General features: G+C 42.8%; 1 protein-coding gene across 5 annotated transcripts in view; it reads right to left on the bottom strand.

Annotated features, from left to right (window-relative positions):
* Window positions 1-22,725, bottom strand: part of IL17REL (interleukin 17 receptor E like) — a 78,801-nt gene extending 56,076 nt beyond the window's left edge. For 2 of the 5 annotated variants that reach the window (XM_043496151.1, XM_043496154.1), the window contains exon 1: window positions 22,558-22,725. In XM_043496151.1, coding sequence (XP_043352086.1) covers window positions 22,558-22,659 — 102 coding nt within the window. In that variant the 5' untranslated portion in view covers window positions 22,660-22,725. Of the gene's footprint in view, window positions 1-13,714; window positions 13,810-22,557 lie in introns of those variants that run through there. The other 3 variants (XM_043496161.1, XM_043496158.1, XM_043496164.1) reach the window with 3 other exon arrangements.
* Between the last annotated feature and the right edge of the window lie 1,703 nt (window positions 22,726-24,428).

Below are 24,428 nucleotides of genomic sequence, written 5' to 3'. Positions count from 1 at the left end.
CTCTAAGGTGCCACAAGTACTCCTTTTCTTTTTGCGAATACAGACTAACACGGCTGCTACTCTGAAACCTCTCTTGCTGCTGACAATCTTGCAAATTACCACCCTGTTTCTAACCTCCCATTTTAGGGTCAGGCTATTGACAAGGCTGTGGTTAAGCAGCTCTGGTGACTTCCCTGACACCTGTCAATATTGCCCAAGAGACCATCACTAGAATAGTTAACTATTATCCACTATCTACGCTTCCTTTTTATTTGTTTGTTTGTTTGGGGGGAAGGGGGGATTAAGATTATTGAGAAGGTTATAGCGCAAAATCTCCCTGGTGAAATCCTGGCTCCACTGAAGTCGATAGCAAAAATCCCATTGACTTCAGTGGGGCAAGATTTTCATCCTCAGAGTGATTATGCCATGATTATTTCATCCTCAGAGTGATTATGCCATCATGCCTCAGATCTCCTATTAATGGTACCTAGATCACACAAACCATACAGTGATGAGCATGTTATGGCCTTGAACCTATGATGAGAACTATGCAGGCAGATCCTTGCACCTGCACAGAGAACCATTCACTTCAGTAGGGTTCCCTGCAGATGCAAAGCTCCTCAGATATGGAGCTCTTGCGGAAAATCCTTAGCTAATCAGACAGATTTTCACAAATACCAGACAGTTACAGTGAGCACTTGGTTGCAATTTCTTGTTTTCATACACGATTTTTTTTTCCATTATATGGGAGCTGGGTTTTTTCCCCTTCATACACATTTTGCCAAAGAGTCATAGAGACCATTTGCCAAAGAAGAACTCACATACATTAACAAAGTTCATCTTCTACTTTCTATGTCTTTGTTTCAGGAAATATCTAAACTGAAGCCAATAAAAAACCCACACATTAATCCAGGAATCTGAATTCTTCTTCCTCTTTCAAAAACACTTTCTGAAAAAGGAAGTACCTGTGCATTACAGTGTTCTTATACCTATAAAATCTCTGATTCATATCTGTCTTGGCAAAAAGCCTAAGCAAAATATACTTACGCAATACAGAAACAGTTAGGGGGTTTCCTGTTTCTCTAGGGTTTCCCCCATTCATGCAATTGCCCTATTGTAGATAGAAGTTATCTAAACAGATACAGTCAAATCCAGTCTTCTGAATAGAGTGTGTGGGGCCAATAGACTCCTTTTTAGCTAACACAGCATGTTCTCAGAGAACTTAGGCTATGTTGACAAGTTTAGTTTTGTTTGTGGTAGGGAGGGAGTGCAGAAGGCAAAGTGGGATCAGGAGGAGAATGCTTACATTTTTTGGTGGTTTATTTTTTGAATGAAACTGGCAGAGAAAAGAAGAGGTAGAAATGTTCCCCATTCCGCCTAATGCCCAGAGGAATTGGGGGCAAGAGAAGAAGAGGTGAGGTAGTAGAATGTGCCTTCTGACATGTGACAATGGCAAAGAGTCAAAGTAAGACTCAGGCTCAGATCCTCAAAGGTATTTAAACTGCTATCTTCTATTGAAATCAATGGAAGTCAGGAGCCTAAACACCTCTGAGGAGCTGGCTTTCAGTTTCATGTAACTTTGACCAGCTTTCTTTTGCCAGTGTGTGTGTCCAGCTCACAGGTGAAGGTGGCATACTAGAATTCTTAGCAACTTCAGGTCAGTGGAATAGTTGTGTGCATGTCAGAGGCAGACTTTGAAACTTGTTAAAAAATAATTATTTTTAAAAGATCATAGGCTTGATCTTGGGCCATTCTCTGGTCACTTTACATTGATCCATTAGTGTGGCAGCTTTCAACCTGTGATCCACAGACCCTTGGGGGTCCACAGACTACATATAAGGGGTCCACGAAAGGTTGCCATTACCATAGAACAATGGTTTTCAGCCTGTGATCTGCAGACCCCTGGGAGTCAGCAAACTATGTCTAAGATTTCCAAAGGGGTCTGCACCTCCATTTTAAATTTTTTAGGGGTCTGCAAATGAAAAAAGGTTGAAAACAACTGCACTGGTGCAAACAGCCCTAAAGTCAAGTGGTCTGGAAATAGAAGTTCTTTCCTATATCGGCAGATCTTTGGGTGGAATAGAGCCAGCATAGCAGTTATCACACTACTACCCCACAATGCAGACTGTCAATGTAAAACGTATGGCCAGAAAAAAAGGCTTCCCTCCATTCTGGCAATTGCAAATTCCTATGACTGCCCTTTGGGGCAGCTTTACAGCAACCTTTGAGCTATTCTAAATCTGCACACTGACCAAGTGCAGTGACCCCAGAACGTGGGGAGCACAAAGGACACCTTTAAGTTTTCCCTTTTTCCCCAGAGCTGCACCAAAAGCTTCTTGGCTACAATTGATCTTCTTCTTTAGATTGTAACTAGGTCTGTCGTTTAATCACAGTTAACTCACGTGATTAATTCAAAAAAATTAATCGCAATTAAATAAATTAATCGCAATTAATTGTAGTTTTAATCGCCCTGTTAAAAAATAGAATACCAATTGAAATTTATTAAATATTTTTGGATGTTTTTCTAAATTCTAAAATATATTGATTTAAATTAATATAACAGAACACAAAGTGTACAGTGCTCACTTTATATTTACTTTTGATTACAAATATTTGCACTGTAAAAATGATAAACAAAAGAAATAGTATTTTTCAATTCACCTCATACAAGTACCATAATGCAATCTCTTTATCGTAAAAGTTCAACTTACAAATGTAGATTTTTTTGGTTACATAACTACACTGAAAAACAAAACAATGTAAAATTTTAGAGCCTTCAAGTTCACTCAGTCCTACTTCTTATTCTGCCAATTGCAAAGACAAACAAGTTTGTTTACATTGACAGGAGATAATTCTGCCAGCTTCTTATTTACAATGTCTCCTGAAAGTGAGAACAGGCGTTCACATGGCACTTTTGTAGCGGGCAGTGCAAGGTATTTATGTGCCAGGTATGCTAAACATTTGTATGCCCCTTCAGGCTTCAGCTACCATTCCAGGGAACATGCTTGCATGCTGATGATGCTTGTTAAAAAAATAATGCATTAATTAAATTTTGACTGAACTCCTTGAGGGAGAACAGTATGTCTCCTTCTCTGTTTTACCCATATTCTGCCATGTATTTTATATTCTAGCAGTCTTGTATGATGACCCAGCACACGTTGATCATTTTAAGAACATATTCACTGCAGATTTGACAAAAAGCAAAGAAGGTACCGATGTGAGAATTCTAAAGATAGCTACAGCACTCGACCCAAGGTTTAAGAATCTGAAGTGCTTTCCAAAATCTGAGAGGGACGAACAGTGGAGCATGCTTTCAGAAGTCTTAAAAGAGCAACACTCTGATGCGGAAACTACAGAAACTGAACCATCAAAAAAGAAAATCAACCTTCTGCTGGTGGCATCTGACTCAGAGGATGAAAATGAACATGCATCGGTCTGCACTACTTTGGATCGTTATCGAGCGGAACCCATCATCAGCATGGATGCATGTCCTTTGGAATAGTGGTTGAAAATGAAGGCACATATGAATCTTTAGTGCATCTGGCACATAAATAACTTGCAATGCCGGCTACATCAGTGACATGCAAATGTCTGTTCTCACTTTCAAGTGACATTGTAAACAAGAAGTGGACAGCATTATTTCCTGCAAATGTAAACAAACTTGTTTGTCTGAGTGACTGGCTGAACAAGAAGTAGGACTGAGTGGACCTGTAGGCTCTAAAGTTTTACATTGTTTTATTTTTGAATGTAATTTTTTTTTTACATAATTCTACATTTGTAAGTTCAACTTTCATGATAAAGAGATTGCACTGTAGTACTTGTATGAGGTGACTTGAAAAATACTATTTCTTTTTTTTTACAGCACAAATCTTTGTAATCAAAAATAAGTATAAAGTGAGCATTATACACTCTGTATTCTGTGCTGTAATTGAAATCAATATATTTCAAAATGTAGAAAATAGCCAAAAATATTTAAAGAAATGGTATTCTATTATTATTTAACAGTGCAATTAATCCTACAATTAATTGTGATGAATTTTTTTAATCTCGCAATTTATTGTGATTAAATTTTTTAATCGCTTGACAGCCCTAACTGTAACCAAAAATGACAAACATCACCACATAAATCGCTCCTGGGGCTGAGAATGATGATCCTGAGCCTGCTCCTTTCCCCCAGGATCTCCACTACATACGCTCCCACAGTACTGCTGTACTGTGTGTAGTGTAATACTTTCTTCTATATACTACTGCAGCTGCGTGCATTCTAAGAGGAGGAGTGCTTGTGAAAGAGTGTAAAAGTACAGTAATTATACCTCTGGCATTTCTTTGCTGTGTTGCATATTTATCACACAAATGAAACATTAGTCAAAGCAATTTTACGTTCAGGCATCACACCCAGGAGGGATATTTTTCCCATTGTGTTTTTTCAAATGCACTGAAATATATGTTGTAATGATAATATTGTGCTACAAACACAAAAAAGGGCACTGATAGATACTGTGTCTTAAATTCAGACAGAGTGATGCTCATTTGGTGTGAGGATCTGGCCCATTGTAGTGTGCCCATGACTGCTGATGGGACAGAGGTTTGGAGACAGAGGTTTGTCTGCAGTGACAGCATGTGCCAACCTCTTTTTCTAAGCATTTGAGTTGATATTTTAGGAAACATGACACCAGTAATGACAGACAAAACAGAATCATATACTATGCACAAAATGCAGTCAAAATGCTCTTAATTGGCCAGATACTCAGCTGGTATAAATCAGTGTCATGCCATATCTGGAATGTCAAAAAATTTTACCAGCTCACCTATTTGAAAGGCACAACTAGTCTCTCTAAGCAACACTTTCATCAGCATTGCTTGTATACTGATGAGACCAGTGCACTTTAATACAGCATTACTGGCTATTTCAATTTGCCACTTTCCTCTATGAGTGACTGAAATTGTCTCATATGGAAGGTATCTAGGATGCTGATGTTACAACGGCCTCTGTAGCACACAAATGGGCGCCAAGCACTACTATACAGTACAGTTTGGCCTTCGTAAAAAACAAATACCATGTTGTTTTCACTCATGCTTCTATAGCTGATTAAGTATTGAATCCAAAGACTACTGATATCAGTATTTAAGAAAGAAAAGGAGTACTTGTGGCACCTTAGAGACTAACAAATTTATTAGAGCATAAGCTTTCGTGAGCTACAGCTCACTTCATCGGATGCATTTGGTGGAAAAAACAGAGAAGAGATCTATACACACACACAGAGAATATGAAACAATGGGTTTATCATACACACTGTAAGGAGAGTGATCACTTAAGATAAGCCATCTCCAGCAGCGGGGGAGGGGGGAGGGGGGGGAAAGGAGGAAAACCTTTCATGGTGACAAGCAAGGTAGGCTAATTCCAGCAGTTAACAAGAATATCAGAGGAACAGTGGGGGGTGGGGTGGGAGGGAGAAATACCATGGGGAAATAGTTTTACTTTGTGTAATGACTCATCCATTCCCAGTCTCTATTCAAGCCTAAGTTAATTGTATCCAGTTTGCAAATTAATTCCAATTCAGCAGTGTCTCGTTGGAGTCTGTTTTTGAAGCTTTTTTGCTGAAGGATAGCCACTCTTAGGTCTGTGATCGAGTGACCAGAGAGATTGAAGTGTTCTCCAACTGGTTTTTGAATGTTATAATTCTTGACATCTGATTTGTGTCCATTCATTCTTTTACGTAGAGACTGTCCAGTTTGGCCAATGTACATGGCAGAGGGGCATTGCTGGCACATGATGGCATATATCACATTGGTAGATGCGCAGGTGAACGAACCTCTGATAGTGTGGCTGATGTGATTAGGCCCTATGATGGTATCCCCTGAATAGATATGTGGACAGAGTTGGCAACGGGCTTTGTTGCAAGGATAGGTTCCTGGGTTAGTGGTTCTGTTGTGTGGTGTGTGGTTGCTGGTGAGTATTTGCTTCAGACTGGGGGGCTGTCTGTAAGCAAGGACTGGTCTGTCTCCCAGTGTTTCAGAGTAGCAGCCGTGTTAGTCTGTATTCGCAAAAAGAAAAGGAATACTTGTGGCACCTTAGAGACTAACAAATTTATTAGAGCATAAGCTTTCGTGAGCTACAGCTCACTTCATCGGATGCATCCGATGAAGTGAGCTGTAGCTCACGAAAGCTTATGCTCTAATAAATTTGTTAGTCTCTAAGGTGCCACAAGTACTCCTTTTCTTTTTGATATCAGTGGAATTCTTTCTTTGGATTAGGCTCCGGATGCAGAACTAGCTTTTTGCCTCTGACTTTAACTGACCTGTGAGAACCTTGTTACTAATGGCATTAACAAGGCAAATTCTGTATGTGCATTTAGTATTGCACCAGCAGTGGCTGGTAGATTGTGACGTGTTAATCGTAAAACAAAAGCTTGCAATCAGTTGTAAACTGAGATTAAATCAGCTCCAGGTCTTAGACTATAACCCGGAATGGAAAGCAAACTTTAATATATATAAAAAGAAAAGGAGTACTTGTGGCACCTTACGGACTAACAAATTTATTAGAGCATAAGCTTTCGTGAGCTACAGCTCACTTCATTGGATGCATAAAGTGAACTGTAGCTTACGAAAGTTTATGCTCTAATAAATTTGTTAGTCTCTAAGGTGCCACAAGTACTCCTTTTCTTTTTGCTAATACAGACTAACACGGCTGCTACTCTGAAACCTTTAATATATATATTTTTGTTAACCAAAGAACCTAAAATCTGTATTAAGACAAATTATTATTAAGTCAATTAAACAGTGGGTGACTTCAGACAGAAGAAGATGGTAAATTCAGGAAGTTAGAGATTGTGAAATGGATCAGTGCTCTAGGCATTTATGTTTCGAGACCTAACTTCAAACTCTCTTTTCATCAAGGAAAATGAATTTGCTGGGCTAATCCCAACTCTTCTGGTGTTTATCACAAAACCACACCTAAATTTGACACTGCAAAGCACAGCTGGCAATTTCTCAATATAAATACCAGGGATGCTGCATGTCAGGGCTGAGATACATTGGCAGAGCTGTGCAGGGAAATTTTCACAGCACATGCATACGCTATTCATGGTTCAATAATTATAGGACTTCTGCGCCCTCAAACAGGGAAAAATATCACCTAACTTATATAGCCTTTGAACCATCACTTACTACTACAATTCCTTCAACTCGGAACTGCACGACAGTATTTGTTTTTCCCCTAAAGTGCTTTTACAAACTAAACGATATTCAGATTATTAAGGACAAGATTGCCACTTCCTTTTAAGTTGCTGCACAGGGAAACAGAAAGAGGGTTTAAGCACGTGGCTTGCCAGGAGCGCTGATCCAGACGTGGGGTTACACGCTCAGTAGGCTGAGCAGGACAGCTACTCCCCACCATGCGCAAATGGTCAGAGAAGGGGTGGAGCCAGCATGATGGGAGGAGTAATCTACATTACATTGCATCCGATGAAGTGAGCTGTAGCTCACGAAAGTTTATGCAGTAAATTACTTCCACCCAGCAACAAGGACGGAGGTGCAACTTTTTGAAGCACTGCTCCTTTCCAGGGCTGTTCCTGGGGTATCATAACAAAAAGTTGTCCCTTACACAACACAAGAAGTAAAATCTCAAACTTACCCTAAGGGCAAGATTATGCCTCTCTTACTCACCTTGAGTGGTAATTTACTTTGCAGTTAATCCCATTGGCTCTACTTGTGGCTGCACTCTCAATCTATTGGGAAGCTAGTGCTTGTGCAGAAGGTGGCAGCCAGCTTGTTAAGCAAATGTCCTGCTAATAGCTTATTCAAACAGTGCTTCCTGCTCTGAACTGGCTGCCTGTGGGTTTCCAGGTGGAGTACTTGTGGCACCTTAGAGACTAACAAATTTATTTGAGCATAAGCTTTCGTGAGTTACAGCTCACTTCATGCTTATGCTCAAATAAATTTGTTAGTCTCTAAGGTGCCACAAGTACTCCTTTTCTTTTTGCGAATACAGACTAACACGGCTGCTACTCTGAAACCAAGTGGAGTACGATTTTGATCTCTAAAAATGATCTACAGGGGCAATTTAAAATTAGACCCATCTCAGTATGACAGGGTTTCTGAAGAATATTCTCCATATTGGTCTCTTTTGTTAGGAATATACTCTTTCCTTGATCCACAACAGCCTGAATTTGTTGACCTTCATGGCACACAGCAAGGCAGACTCTCTCCAAGAACAGGTTTCAGAGTAGCAGCTGTGTTAGTCTGTATCCGCAAAAAAGAAAAAGAGTACTTGTGGCACCTTAGAGACTAACAAATTTATTTGAGCATTAGCTTTCGTGAGCTACAGCTCACTTCGTCGGATGCATCAGATGTTTTTCCACCGAATGCATCCGATGAAGTGAGCTGTAGCTCACGAAAGCTTATGCTCAAATAAATTTGTTAGTCTCTAAGGTGCCACAAGTCCTCCTTTTCTTTTTTTCTCTCCAAGAAGGTTCTTAAAGAAGTGAATATCACTTAAGGGACAGGCAGAGGGAAAGTGGGGAATTTGTCTTATATATGTTTCATGGTTACTTGTTGATTAGCATTTTGTTTGTGGGGCTGCTGGTTATTTTTCTTTTTGATACATTCATCTTTTGTATTTTAATTCAGTGTCATAGGTGCCTTGAGCATTAAGATTGGTGCCTCATTGTTATTTTAAACAGCCAGATAAATACACAACAGGCAACAGGCTCAACATAAGGGAGGCCCTAAATATCAAGGTTGGGTGAATGCCTCATTATTCAATTTTACTGTATATGTGGAGCCACTGGCTCTCCCCACTGGATGACATTTAGGACTACTGGAAAGACCTGTTGTGAAAATAATTGAGCTAAAAGCTGAAGAGACATAAGTCACATGAATTGGAGTCTAAATCTACCTATTGCTTAGCTGGAATGTTTTAGTGAGAATTTAAAACCTTCCTCTGTCTCCTACCTCTGAACACAAAGCTTGTTCTTTTGTATATGCACATTTTCCAAGTTACTATTCAGAAATATTTTACAAAATACAGGGCACCTACTGCTTGAGTAAAACAAGGAAGCAATGAATGCACAGTAGGATATAATGAGAAATACTAAAACAAAGGCTATAAAATGCATAAAAGAGTTTCAAAACAGAGATGTGACAATTAAAAACTGTTGCAAATAATGACTCTGGAGAAAGACTTAACTGCAATAACAGGAGGGAGAACAGCAGATCAGGGAGGGGAAGAAGCTGGGGAAAAAACAAGGAAGTTTGCAAGTTTAGGGATGAAAGGGGAAAACAAACTGAAGAGAGTATAAATTATTTAGTGAAATAAATTCTACTTCCTCAATGTTTTTCCAAGAGAAGAAGATGAATGTACAGAACGTGCTGTGTAATATTGCCCCAGTGATTCATACTTTCTGGAAAAGGGAAGGCAAGTAGGGGCAACTCCAAATAATCACAGGTTTCGGAGTAGCAGCCACGTTAGTCTGTATCTGCAAAAAGAAAAGGAGTACTTGTGGCACCTTAGAGACTAATAAATTTATTTGAGCATAAGCTTTCATAAGCTACAGCTCACTTCAGCAGATGTGCATAAGGTGCCACAAGCACTCCTTTTCTTTTTCCAAATAATCAGTTTTCCAAAACTAGTTGAAGGTTGTCACGGATCGTTCAAGGCAACTAGACAGAAACCTTTTCCTTCAAGTTAGAAATTGTAGATCATTTGCAGAGTATGAATTAAGCTCTAGATGATTAAGGGGACTGAGAGGATTTTTTGTTGTTTCTAGCCATGCTTATCTTGAGTGGGTGTATGTCTCCTACACAGCTCAAAGGGTGAGTACTATGGCCTATGCTGAAAGGTCAGAATATAGTCAGCCAGATCCTCAGCCCTCTTATGTCTGCCTTGAAATGCTCCAGCAGCATGAAACAGACTTAAATATGGCTTGAATGACCGTCTCATCATTCTACTCTAAGGATATGCCCAGATGATCCGTGAAGATGACTCCAATCCCTTTTAAATCCCTCTTCAGAGATGACTAGAGAATTTGGCGCAATGGATTCAAGCTGGTGTAAATCCAAGGTCAGAACTATAATCTCATAATCTAAATGGAATGGTTAAATGGAATGTTCCAACACAGACATTATTGTATCAATTCAGTGATCGGTTTTAGCCACAAAGTTCCAATCCAGTTTGGAACTTCCTCAGCATTCCAGGGGATATGTTTTAGCCATAACTTTATGTAAGTGCAATGTACTCGATTATGGAGAGACTACAGGTTTTTTTTCATATTTAAAGCCTTGATTCTGCAATTAGATACACACAAGCAGACAGCTGAGTCCACCCAGAGCATCACTGAAGTTCCATCACTGAAGAGGATCAAGGGCAAATCATACAAATTTTAGAACAACCCTGTTTTCCAACAGAAAATGACACACACACACAAATCATATTCATAAAAAAATTGGGGTTTCGTCAAGAATCAAAACTCTAAAACATTTTCAATTTTTTGACAAAAGCTGGGTAAACGCTGAGAAAAAAAAAAGTTTCATGAGGAAAACAATAATTTTCCATCCAGTTCTAATACTAAAAGATATTATCTTTCTCAAAGCTGATGTATAAAATTTTGTGCAAGCTCTTTTGACATGAACAGCTCTATGTGTGATTGCGTACCTTAAAGACAGGTACCTGGTCCTGCACTGCCCGGACCCTAGTAGCATGGCATCCTGGCACTTGTAGTTCCCAGAGATCAAGTGACTTTCAAAGAAGATAACAGGTTTCAGAGTAGCAGCCATGTTAGTCTGTATTCGCAAAAAAGAAAAGGAGTACTTGTGGCACCTTAGAGACTAACAAATTTATTTGAGCATAAGCTTTCGTGAGCTGTAGCTCATGAAAGCTTATGCTCAAATAAATTTGTTAGTCTCTAAGGTGCCACAAGTACTCCTTTTCTTTTTTTCCAAGGAAGAGACATCAGGGAAGAGACATCAGGCTATTGATATCAGGGATTCAATTTTGTCTTAATCCACTGAGGTCTGCCAGCCTCAAAATTTAAAATTCATGAGTCAGACTTCACAAAATCTTGAGATTGGTCCCAAAATCAAGAGAGGTTTTTTTTTTTAAAAAAGATTAAATTGTGCTTTTTGGCCTGTCTTCTGATTTTTGAAACCCACTTCCCACCTCCAATGTACATATATGAAAGCATTACAGTTATTAATGCTTAGAAATGTATAGAATCAAGCTATTCTGACCCCCATTGTAGCAGCTCCAACTAGACGACACAACTGAGATCAAATTACACCAATGTGTGTAATGCTCAGCATTGTAAACCTCAAGAGATCAAAAACCATGAGTCAGAACCCCCAAAATTATGAGATTGGCCCAAAAAAACATGAACTTTTATTTTTAAAAAAAAGCTCTATTGTGAGGGTTTTTTGGTCTGTCTTTAGATTTTTGAACTTCCCCGCCCGTCTCCAGTGTGTGTGTGCAACAGTTAGTGTCACCCACTATCCCAAAAGCATTAGGTAAGGTGATTTTAGCCCCTTTTGTATGTTTTTGCAGGAGCTCTCACCCCCACATCAGCCCATTCCCTACCCAGCAATTAATCCTGTCTCCCAAGTCTCCCTCAATTCTGTCCACACCCAACCTCCTCATCAGTTCAGCCTCTCCTTCCCCCATCATCCCCACCCCCATCAGTCCAGTCCCCACCAGCAGCGCTACTCGCAAGCCCCCATGCCCATCAGCTCAGCCCCCACCAGGCCCCACCATCAGTTCAGCCCCTGCCCTCCCCCCTCCCCCGCACTTCCTCAATTCAGCCCCCACACCAGTTCACCTCCACACTATGGTCGGCAACACTGTATTTCAAAAATACTGGACAAGCCTCAGATGTCCCCAGTTTTGACTTGAGCCTTTGGGGGCAAGTGCCTTCTTCTCCCCACTTCTCCTAGGGGTTCTTTCTCCCCAAGTCCGGGTGCTGTGCCTGGCAGCCACTGCAGCTCCTCTTTATGTTCTGTGCAGATGCCGGGAGCTGAGTCAGAACTTCTGGCATGACGGACGGGAACCTGAGTCAAATTTGAGTGGCATTGCAACCCTGTGCACCAGGTCACAACGCCACTCAAATTTAGTCTGGCTACCCCTCCACCAGCAATGCCACTCAAATTTTGTCCAGATGCCTCTCCATCTGCCATGGAGGGGTGCCCAGGCCAAATTTGAGTGGTGTTGCGACCCTGTGCACCAGGTTGAAATACAGGATAAAAGGCACCTCATACTGATTTAGCAAGGGACAGGCACTTTTTTATTTGAATAAGAGACATCCCTTATATCAAGGGACTGTTGGCAAACTTCCCTCCCACCTCCATCAACTTCCAGCACACTCAGTTTAGCCTCACCACTGCTCCTCATGGAGTTCTCCATCCTCCTCTCCCAGGCCTGCGGGTGCTGTAGCATAGTCACCTCTTCCCCTTTCCCAAGCTGGGGAGAGAAGCTCCAGGAGCTCTTCACCGCACTCTGGCCAGGGTGGGATTTAGGGGCAGGTGACCCAGATGACCACCTGGGGTGCTGGGCTTGGGGGGCACCGGGCTCAGGGTGCTGTTTTTGTTGATAACAATACTTTTCCTAAAGTGCAGATAGCTTTGAGGATCCCGCTCATGCTGCTGGTCAGTCGCGAGTGGTGAGTGCAGCTTTTCAAAGCTCATTAAAACATATCTTCAGTCAATGATGGCCAATGACAGACTGACATCGCTTACTATTTTATCGCTTGAAAATGCCGTTGGCCAGTCTTTGGATCTCTCTGATGCTGGGCTTCAGCGCATGAGGGCAAAGGCGAGAAAAGCGACCTTTTGAACTACAGGACTAGGGTTAACATTCTAAGGCTGTCACCTACGGTCACACTATTTAATACTGGTCCACCCAATGGTGGTGCACAGTTCAATTTCTTGATGTTAGTACATTTCAGTTATTCTTAAAATTAAAAAGTTTCTATAAGCTTAGAGGAAACATTTATTTTATTTGCTTATATATAGCATAAATACAGATTTTCGGATCCTAGTGTGCAAATTTATCGTCTTATATGACAGGGATGAATCATGCATGCAATCGTGCATAAAAGTCATGAAATGGGCTACAAATGCAATAAAAAATAAGGTATTCAAAAGTTTAACAAATGGAGGGGGAGCACCAAAGATGACCTCACCTGGGGCACCATTTGGCCTGGGGCTGGCCCTGACTCCGTCTGTTCCCAAGCTGGATGCTGCAGGGGAGTAGGCACTGTCTAATCCAGGTTTCTCACAGGAGGGGAGGGGAGGGGAAAGGAGAGAGCAGAGCTGTCTTGAGCTGCTGGGTTCTTTGCTCACCCTCCTCCTTCTCCTTCCATGAGAACAGCAAGCAGAAGAGAGAGATTTTTGTCAACTTCCAGCAGGGCTGAACTTCACTAGGGTGCTGAAGCTTCTTGTGTCATCACAAGATGGGCTGCAGAACCCATTGAAATCCCACCACTCCTGAAAACATCATGAGAGTTAGCAATGCTGCATGCCAGCTGATGGGACACAACTTCCAGCTTCGCCCAAAACCAACAAACAATTAATTCTACCTCAACCCCGAGATGCCCAGCCCCACATCAGTTAATTTCTATGCCCAGCCCCCAGTCCCACATGAACTCTGCCCACCCACCCTCAGACATACATCAGTTCTGTGTCCAGTCCTACATCTCCCCCTTTCCCCCAGTGCATCACTGCACCTCCTGCAGCTGTTGAGATTCGTTACCTCCAAGATCTTCCCAGCTTCCAGGAACAGCTTGGGGGGCCGCTCTTCTCCTCCTTCTCAAGTCGGAGAGGTTGCAAGATAAAGGGCGGGCGGGGGAGAAGCAGGGAGCAGCTGACTCATTTTTCACAAGAGAGGCAAGAGCAACTGAGCAGCCCTCAGCTTCTGGGCTCTTTCTGTTCCTTCCTCTACCCTACTGCAAAAATGGTATCAGCTGCTCCGTGTCCCTCTCCCTGCCCAAACACCTCTCTCAGTTCGTGGGGAGGAGGGGAGAGCTCTACCTGCCTTCTGCAGCAGCTGTGATTGACTGTTTTTCCCCAGGCAGCAGGGAAATGGGGAAGACAAAAAAGCAGCGCTGCTGAGAAAGGCTGGAAATGTTGTGAAGGTTAGAGCTTCTCGTGCTGTCATCCCCAGACTGGCTGCAGCAGAACCCAAACTCCTGCTACTCGTGATGAAATTGTGAGAAGTTGACAACAGTATCTGTGGGAGAGGCAGGGATGTGGCTAACCAAGCATGTGGCCAGAACTCAGAATTGGGCCTTCTGTCTGCTCACTGTGTTTTCTTGCACTCTGGTGGCTGGACCAGCCAGTTCATTACATTGGGGCCCCACTACCTGGAAGGAGTAGACGCCCAGGTCAGTGTATAATGAGTCTGGAAGGATAATATTGATCTATGTGGCTCAGTGAGGACAAAGATTGTTTCACTGGACTGTCTTGGACCCTGGAAGGGGTGGATTTTATGACATGGCTAGAGAACCAAGTCACCTAAACCCACTAAACTTCAAAACACTGAGCTGCCAGACAGAAATGGCGTCACCACAAGAAAGGAAACCGAGGAAACTAACACAAACCACTGAGGTAAGGTGTGTCTAGTACAATGACCCATTTTGACTGAGCATTATATATGAATCTTTGGTCAGTGAATACTTTAATAATACTTAACACTTACTTAGCACTTTCCAGCTGTACATCCCAAAGCAAGGTGGGTCAGCCATAATCTCCTCTTTTTACAAATGTGGAAACCGAGCCCCAGAGAGACACAGTGACTTGCTCACAGCTGCATAAATGAGTAGCAGTGCTGGGAACGGATCCCAGGCCTCCATACTCCTAATCCACTGTCCTGTCTCGTGGACCATGCTGCATCCCAGCAGGTTTCACCAGAGAAAGTATTTTAAGTGAAATGATTCCTCCAAACATCAGACTTTACACACAAAAAAGTATGCACTGAATAGTCCCCATGTTCCTTTCATACCATGCTGCTGTAAGTCTCCCCACATAAGTCTCTGATCCCTGGCCTACATTTTTAATGTCTAAGATTGATTTTCAGAAGTATAGATTTTTGTTAGAGAACAGCTGAACTGTCAGGGATCCGATGAAGTGAGCTGTAGCTCACGAAAGCTTATGCTCTAATAAATTTGTTAGTCTCTAAGGTGCCACAAGTACTCCTTTTCTTTTTGCGAATACAGACTAACACAGCTGCTACTCTGAAACCTGTCAGGGAATGTAATTCGTTATGTATTGACAGGTTTCAGAGTAGCAGCCGTATTAGTCTGTATTCGCAAAAAGAAAAGGAGTACTTGTGGCACCTTAGAGACTAACAAATTTATTAGAGCATAAGCTTTCGTGAGCTACAGCTCACTGCATCCGATGAAGTGAGCTGTAGCTCACGAAAGCTTATGCTCTAATAAATTTGTTAGTCTCTAAGGTGCCACAAGTACTCCTTTTCTCTTTTCGTTATGTATGTTACCCTCGCTTCTCATTTCCATTCCTTTTAATGGTTAGGGGTTTAAAGGCTTTTTTTTTAAAAAATGTTGATTACTTACTATAGCAAACAATGGAGTTATGTCCATTTATACCATCTGAAGATCTGGCTCGAGGGCTGTATCATGGTATTTGTACAACACTGATTTGATTAGAGGGGCTGACCCATGGTGTTCCAGGAAGGCACACAGTGTCACTAAAGCAAACTTTGCATGAAGTTAACAGGCTGTAGCAGTATCAGATAAGTAAAGAACTCACTCCTGATTCATTGGCTATCACTTAATTTTTATCATTGCAGGGAAATCCCAGAGTGGAATTTAAAGCTTCCTCCTTTATCCCTTCTCCCTGTGAACTTTAGACACATCACTGCAACTCACTTGCGACAACACAAACATGATTTCAAAATTTTTCAGTTTTTAGTATCTTTTTAATGTAATGCTCCTGATTCTTACTAGCTCTGGAGCAGAATTTGGCAAAAGTCTAATTCTCTGTGTGCAGTTTTCGGGCACTGTCCATTACAAGATTACTGAGGCGTGGACACAATGACAATCACAGTCTGGGATTCCCCTATGACTTTCACAGCTGAAGCATATTAGTTAACAATATGAGCTATTATCATACACATGCAGGGCAGGGCTATTGTGTTTATCTTTCAAGTGCCAGAAAGTCATGTGAACTGAGAAGCCAAACTATTTTACACAAAGGAGGAAAGAGCATTCATAATATACTACAAAAACCTACTTGTTCCTTTATCTAGCATGAAGCCCACAGCTAAGCATTTTCATTATGTTTTTTAAGAGTTCATGTAACTATAATTACTATGCACCCCAAAGCTAGGATGCTGGGAGTGTGCCAGATTTACTGTGTCTCGGACGCAAGCACTGTAGGTGCTATAGCAGCTAGGTCTTGTAGGCGCTAGCCCTGGTGGGTCCCAATAACCACTCAGACACATAGCTAAGGGAAAGGGCTGGCAGGAAAGGGGAAAGGCATAGGTGTTGGAACTACAAGTGTGGGAGGTGCTGCAGCATCCCCTGGCTTGAAGTGATTTCCATTAAATCCAGTGTTTACAGTTTGGTTCAATGGCTCTCAGCACCCCCACTATAAAAATTGTTCCAGCACCCTTGCGGAAAGGTTGCAAATACTCCAAGAACATGAGCTTTAACAGTTACAATTCAAAGTGAGCAATGGCAGTTCCTGTTTAGGTCCCTAGGGCAGTCCAATGGAGAGCCAGGGCTCTTCTGGCTTCACTCTCTCCTGTCCAGTCTCTATTCGAGCAAATAGTATTTGTGGCAAGTCAGGTTTAGTTAGTGTTTCTCTTTGGGGACTCTTTGCATTGGGTCCCTGCCCAGCCACTGCTGTTCCCCCAAAAGTCCCACATAGACCTGCACCCAGCTGTGATGTTCGGCACTCACAGCCTGTTCCACATGCAGCTCTGTCCACAGTTTCTGGGACTTCTCTGCAGCTCTCTGTTGTCATATAGCTCCCTGTTGTCATATGGCTCCCATTCCCAAACACAACGTAGCCACTTCCTGAACAGGGACCTTTCCCCTTACCGCCAGGGAGAAGGGATGTGCTGTGGTGAAGGGGCTGATGGGAAACGTGGTCCCTGCTTAGCCCAGAGTAAGGGGCTGTGCAGTGGGAAGGAGGGTACTGGGAGTTATAATCCCCTGCTATGCAGATTTATCACCTCACCTTTGAAAAATATACAATGTCCTTTTACATTTATATTTCTGGGATCCAGATGGCATACAGCATTTTTAATATGACACAGTAATTATGAAACATGGAACATATCCAACAATGGATGGTGCCTTATATCTATTGTAAAAGGATAGTGATTGAATAAATGGTAATAAAATCAAAATCCAAAACTGCCATTACAGTGTATTTTCAGCATCACTTACCTCAAAACAGATAATTGTCATATCCCTCTTAATAAGTAAAAACAATACTTTGCTCTTTTGCTATATCTCCCAAAGGATCTCAGAACAATTTAGAAATATTTCAGAGACACAGTCACACTGAAATCTAGTCAACTACCAAAACTACTGAAAAGTAGTTTCAGGTCCCTGAATCCCCCTGCCAATTTTTGTGGTTTTGTAATTGCATTTTCGTATTTTTTTAAAATGCTTTTCACTTCCCTGTTGCTTGTGAAAGATCCACACAAACATCAGGGGAAGAAACTATCCATACTGAGGAAACAGTGAAACTAATCATAATAAATGGTGTCAAATGCACAGAGAGAAAAAACAATATTTTTTCTGTATTCTTAGCTCTCGTCATCTTGGCGAATTGGTCGGTATTCAACAGGATGAACTTCAGTAAAGACAAGTGCGAAGTACTTCACTTAGGAAGGAAAAAATCAAATGCCCATCTACAAAATGGGGAATAGCTAGGTAATTAGATAGTTAGGCAATTGGACTGCTGAAAAAGATCTGGGTGTTATAGTGGATCACAAATTGAATATGATGCAGCTGCGAAAAAAGCTAATATCATTTTGAGGTGTATTAATAGGAGTTTGGTATGTGACACACCAGAAAAAATTGTTTTGCTCTCTGTGGCACTTGTGAGGTCTCAGCTGGCATACTGCTTCCAGTTATGGGCATCACACTTTAGGAAATGTGGACAAATAGGAGAAAGTCCAGAGAGCAGAAAAAATGACAAAAGGTTTAGAAAGCCTGACCTATGAGGAAAGATTAAACAAACTGGGCAGGTTTAGTCTTGAGGGGAAAAAAACTGAAAGGAGATCTGATAACAATCTTCAGATATGTTAAGGGCTCTTATAAAGAAGGATGGTGATCAATTTTTCTCCATGTCCACTGAAGGCAGGACAAGAAGTAATGGGCTTAATCTGCAGCAAGGGAGAATTAGGTTAGTTATGAGAAAAATCTTTCTGACTATAAGTGTAGATAAGCTCTGGAATAGGCTTCCAAGGGATGTTATGGAATCCCCATCTTTGAAGGTTTTTAAGAACAGGTTGGACAAACACCTGTCAGGGATATTCTAGGTTTACTTGATCCAGCCTCAGACCCCGGGGGTGGACTTAATGACTTCTCAAAGTCCCTTCCAACCCTGCATTTCCATGATTCTATGGATACTACTTCTAACAATAGCAGGTTAAAAAAATGTACAGACTGAAATGTGGATTTTTAATCGATGGTGTCTGATTAAGGGCCTGATCCTGCAAATTGCTAGCCTCAAAGGCCAAGTCCCACATGGCCTTTTTTAAATTCACTAGTTTGTGGCATAATTAATAGCATGGGTGGTGGGTACAATAAACCAGGGAAGGCCTTGCCTTCCTTGGCACTGCCGCCGACCTGCTGCTGGATACCTGCGCTGCAGTGGCCCCACCGCCTCCTCCACTCCACATGCCCACCCCGTCCCTGCTGCTCACCACTTCCCTCCTTCTTGGGACAGGGGAGTGAGGAGGGATGTGGAGAGCCAGCGGCTGGCAGACTGAGCTGGCTTGGCCGGCCACTGGGGCTGGTGGCTTGGCAAGGGGGCAGGGCCTTCAGGGGCAAGAGGAGCTGGGGGATGGCAGTTCAGCTTGGCCCTGCCCGGCACTGGGGGAGGCCGACAGCTCAGCCTTGCCTGGCGCTGTGGGGAGGGAGGCTGTCAGGGGAGGGGAGGTCAGTGGCTCAGCCTAGCACTCAGGGGGAGGCGGTGGGTTAGGGGGCAGCGGCAGCAACTTGGCCTGATATGGCTGGGGCGGGTGGGGCAGGCGGGCCGGGGCTCCTTTGGTCATGGGGGGCGCCCCTCAGAGTCAGGGCTTCTCCTTTTACATGGTGGGAAGGGGGTTCTGTCGTGTGGGCGGGGGGGGCAGGGCCTACGAGCTTGCCTCCCCAAAGTGGGAATTCACCCTCTACCCATGATTAGCAGCCATGGAGGGAGGTGCTGTGCTGAACCTTGGACCTACTCATAGATTCAAGGGTGTATGCTATCCCCTGGTAAGTGTCCCATGTAAAGCCGGTTTTCTCAGGGTTCCAAAGGAGGGAACTTGCTCCCATTTAAGGCAATGCCAGTGGAAGTGAGTTTGTGGCAGAAAAAATATTCAAATGAAAAGAGCAAGAGGATTTGGTCTAACAAGATGCTCAGGAAACTTTCTAACATCAGTGTGCATCCTGCAGCAAAAACTCCTTGCAGCAGGTTGAAAATGCTACATAAGCTTTACACTGTAGGGGAAAGTCTGGGCCAATTGGTCCTACTGGGATAATTATTTTTCACAGAAAGAAAACATCTTTCTGTTGAAATTAATTGATGAATTCAGGATTCTACTAAATACAGCAGAAAAATTAAATGCAGAACATGTACATAGTCATATTTTTAAGCATTTCAAGTTACTTTACAGTTGGTTCTGTTGTATCAGAGTAAACTACTCTAGTATGCATAATTAACAAAAGTATACTGTATATTTTAAAAATTATCCTAGCCTTCAGAACTAGAAAACTTTTGGATAATATTTTGAAGACGAAGTGCTATTATTATTATACATACCATGGATCTGATTCTCATTTATACTTGGGCAGGGTAAAAGTCTTAAAGTGAGTGCAAAATACCAGAGTAATTTACACCCACTTTAAGGTATCTTTACTCTGCCAGAGAAGTGTAAACGAGCCTTAGTGTAAAGGAAAATCAGGTCTCCCATATGATTTTTAAAAAATATTTTGATAGGCTTTAAATATATATAAAACTTCATGAACGCATGGACAAAATATAGCAAGGCTTTTTCTCTTTCCAGAACAATAAAACACAGTGGTAAAATAATATTTAAGCACAGAGATCATATATGATCTGAACTCATGAACATAAACACATGAAAATGTAAATATACCTTTTTATTATTTTACTCTTAACAAAATATTTAATCTTCCAGGCATTTCTATGTTGCTCATCTCTTTAGTATTGATATAGTCATTGTATAGTCAGCCTATCAAAATTTAAAACAAATTACTGTGGCATACATTTAATATACATAAGCAGTGGTGAGCCGGAGCTGGTTCGCATTGGTTCGCTGGAACCGGTTGTTAAATTTAGAAGCCCTTTTAGAACCGATTGTTCCACGAGGGACAACCGGTTCTAAAAGGGCTTCTAAATTTAACAACTGGCCAAAAGTTGTGCCTTAGGCGCAGACTCCATGGGTGCTCCAGGGGTGGAGCAGGTGAAAATTTGGTGGGTGCAGAGCACCCGCCGGCAGCTCTCTGCCCCACCCCCGGCCCCAGCTCACCTCCGCTCTGCCTCCATCTCTGCCCCTGAACGCACTGCCCCGCTCTGCTTCTCCCCTCACCCCAGGCTTCCCGCGAATCAGCTGTTCGCACGGGAAGCTGGGGCAGGCTGAGAAGCAGGTGGCGGCTTCGGGCTCAGGCCCAGGAAGGCGGAGGTGAGCTGGGGTGGGGGGACAGACATGAGGAGGGCCGCCCATGCCACAGCAGGTAACCCGGGGGAGCGCGCAGGGGAACTGCTCCCTGTCCCAGCTCACCTCCGCCTCCCTCGGCCTGAGCGGGAAGCCGCCATCTGCTTCTCAGCCCTTCCCGGCTTCCCACCGAACAGCTGATTTGCGGGAAGCTGGGATGGGCGCGGAGAAGCAGAGCGGGGCGGTGCGTTCAGGGGCAGAGGCAAAGCAGAGGTGAGATGAGCTGGGGCCGGGCGCGAGGTGGGGAGCTGCCAGTGGGTGCTCTGCATCCACCAAATTTTCCCTATGGGTGCTCCAGCCCTAGAGCACCCACGGAGTCAGCGCCTAAGGCACCACTTTTGCTGTGATCTGTGGGGGGAGCGGCCGCTCCCCCTGCTCCCCCCCTAGCTATGCTACCCCACCCCTAGGAGCCAGAGGGACCTGCCAGATGCTTCCTGGGAGCCGCCCCAGGTAAGCACCGCCAGGACTCCCCACCTTGCCCCCTGGCAGGTCCCTCTGGCTCTTAGGGGTAGGATGGGCACCCACTACAGTGACTCACGAGACCCTCCTGCCTGGTTCTGGGGGCAGTCAGGGAACAGGGGAGGGGGGTGGATGGGGCAGGGGTCCTGGGGAAGGGGGACATCAAGAAACGTGGGGGGTTGGATGGGGCAGGAGTCCTGGGGGGCGGGGGTGGGACAGGAGTCCCAGGGGCGGGGGCAGGCCACGACCCCCTCGTGGGGTGAGGAGGGAACTGGTTGTTAAGATTTTGGCAGCTCATCATTACAAAAGCATGGGCTTGTGTACCATATCTGTACAATTCAGCCACATCAAAGCAGCTTTTTAGGATATGTCTCAATCCAGCCGCTAAGGGCTTCACAATCCCATGGCATTCTCAAGCAGAACTCTGTACATATAGCCAAATTGTTGTTTAATACCATCAGTTCCACTTCTTAATAGCAGCTAAATATTTCACGTCAAGACTGTCTTCTATTAAGATAGCAAAATCACAGCATCCTTAATTTTTTTTTAGTTTAAACTTTAGATAAGTTATTCAGTGATTTGTTTTATTATTTCTGTTATTAGTTGTCAGGAATTATTATAAATCAGAACATCTCTATACTGCCCCCATATGGGAATATATGAAAACAATACAAAATTCAATTCCCTTTAAGAAATGACATGGTTCATTCTCTCTTCTGTGCACACATGTAACTCATGAAAATTAGGAGTTACATTTGCACCTCCTAGCAAACAGGTTTTACTCTTCATCTTCAAACTTTCCAATTCATTACAAGTCAATAGGATTTGTGCTCCTAAGATATTTAGACACTTGAAAATCGCACCACCCTCAGTTCTTGTAAAACTTGCACAGTTATAGTAAGAATTTAATCCCCAAAATAATGGCCACAAATAAAATACTTTTTATTTCTGATCTCCAAATACATAAGATAAAGTTTCTTTCTGATATATTCCTATATACTGTCATCTTTGTCATATTGTATTGTTTTACTCATTCCAAAATTACAGCAGTATAAAAGTGATGTCTAAGGAAGGCTTGAACATTTTAATTCCTGATTTGATACTATGAACACTCAAAGACAAACCACACAAATAAATACAAATGTCATTTATAAATATTGTAGTGGCATATAACTATTACATTCATAGATAACAGCTACAAACAAATTGTAGCTTACCTGAGAACATGAGAGTCGACATTCTTCAATCCTAGGGATTATCTGGCAATCAGAAGTCCCCAAAATTATTACAAGAAGAATCTGAATATCAACTGCTAGCATCTTAAATTGAAAAAAAACCCACCCCCACTCTTTGATTTATCCTTTAGAAATAGACCTTCTACTCTGACAACTCTCTCTCATGCCAAAACTTAAATACTTAGTGATATGAATTAGTCCCACCCACAGTACCTCTGAGCCAAGATCCTCCTCCTCTTACAAATTAACATTTCAAAGTGTTTCTAATGTAGTGAAACGTGCTGGTTGTCTATGAAGTAAGCTTTACTCACAATTAGAAACTTATGTTCTTTAGTGAAAGCTAGTGAAATACACTTTCAGATCTGGATAATCACAGCAAACACCTTCCTTCTGGATTTCAATATCTTATATTTGAATGAGTCTTGGAAAATTTGTTCCTTGTAGAATGTGTGCGTAAGTAAATATGATACTCATGAAAATTAAGGACTAACATCAGCTACTGACAGAATGTGGGATGACACTGTGCAAGGTCACTGTTAATACAATGCCATCCTGACCTGCAACACCCTTTGCTATTCTATTCTTGACTTTTCCATGAGCAGAGACTTCCAATGTGTAGAAATCAGAGAAACAGGGTAGTTAGACAATCCCTCCAATAGTCTGATTCCTCAAGTGACATAGCAGAATGGAACAATAGCATCACAAGACTGACTCTTGCTTCTCTTTATTGGGAAAGACAGACCTTTTTTCACCAAAGAAATGTGAGCTTTGAATTTATTGTAAGTCTTAGTAGAAACGTTTTATTCTACCCTCTGTGTTCAACATTTCAGGTTTTACACAAAATTAGGAGGTGCACCCACTTCCCCAACTCTGAAAGTAGATCTTAGGTGAGTCATGATGCCTAAATAGTGCTTCAGTTTAACAAAGGGCGCAGGAACTCCTTTCTAGGCACTGCCGTGCAGTGAGGGCAAGCTGCACCACCCTAGTGGGAGCTCGAGGAAGAATTGTGCCAAGGATTGGTGCAATGCCTCACTTGCGGTCTTGAGTGCACAGGGAGGACACATCCACTACTACACCTGTAGATGGGGTATCATGTGCACACCCTTCCATTGCTGGTCAGCTTCATGGCAGCAGAACAATGTCAGTCACATCGTATTCATTGCACCTCAACCTTGGGAGATGGGCTTACTGTGCAGGAGTGTCAGATCTACCTGCAGATGTCTCCCCAAGCTTCATAGGGCTTCATAGGGAATGCCTCCAGAGACTCCCATAGTCTGACAAAAGGCTGGCTTGGAGTACTTGAATGAGAAATCCTCAAAACATAAACCTGGGTCTGCTTTGATATCTGAGCACCAGGACATGGAACGAGCAGCACCTCTATCTGTAGACCCATCTTCCCTCTACACAAACTCAGGTAGCTTCATCACTGAGGTATCCTGTATTGCTCCCCAGAGATTGATGGGCTCCGCTAAGGACCAAGTCCCAGGTATACTCTAGAGACTGGTGAGTGAAGTCAGTAATACTGTGTTCTGGGCACCAGATCATATACTGTCTCTATAAGAGATGCATGCATTGGCAGGAGGCACTGAGAGAGTACCTTCTGCCTTCCAACTCACCAGTGATGAACCCCCCCAACTCCAGGCTTGTGATGGGGAATTTAGCACACACCAGCAAGCAAGGGGTTAAAGCATGCAGTCAAAGAGAGGCTGAATGGAGCAGCCAATCTGGGCTCAAAGGACTTACCTAAAAGGGAGCTGCAGGGCAGAACAGGATTAGTTTCTGCAGGGAGTCCAAGGAGAGAGGACTGCAAGAGGGCAATATCTTGGACAGAGTGGCTCCTAGCAGGGATCGGG

Source organism: Dermochelys coriacea, chromosome 1 (genome assembly GCF_009764565.3).
Source record: "Dermochelys coriacea isolate rDerCor1 chromosome 1, rDerCor1.pri.v4, whole genome shotgun sequence".
Classification (NCBI taxonomy): domain Eukaryota; kingdom Metazoa; phylum Chordata; order Testudines; family Dermochelyidae; genus Dermochelys; species Dermochelys coriacea.
Note: the sequence above shows the minus strand (reverse complement) of the source record. Positions and strands in the feature narration are given on the sequence as shown.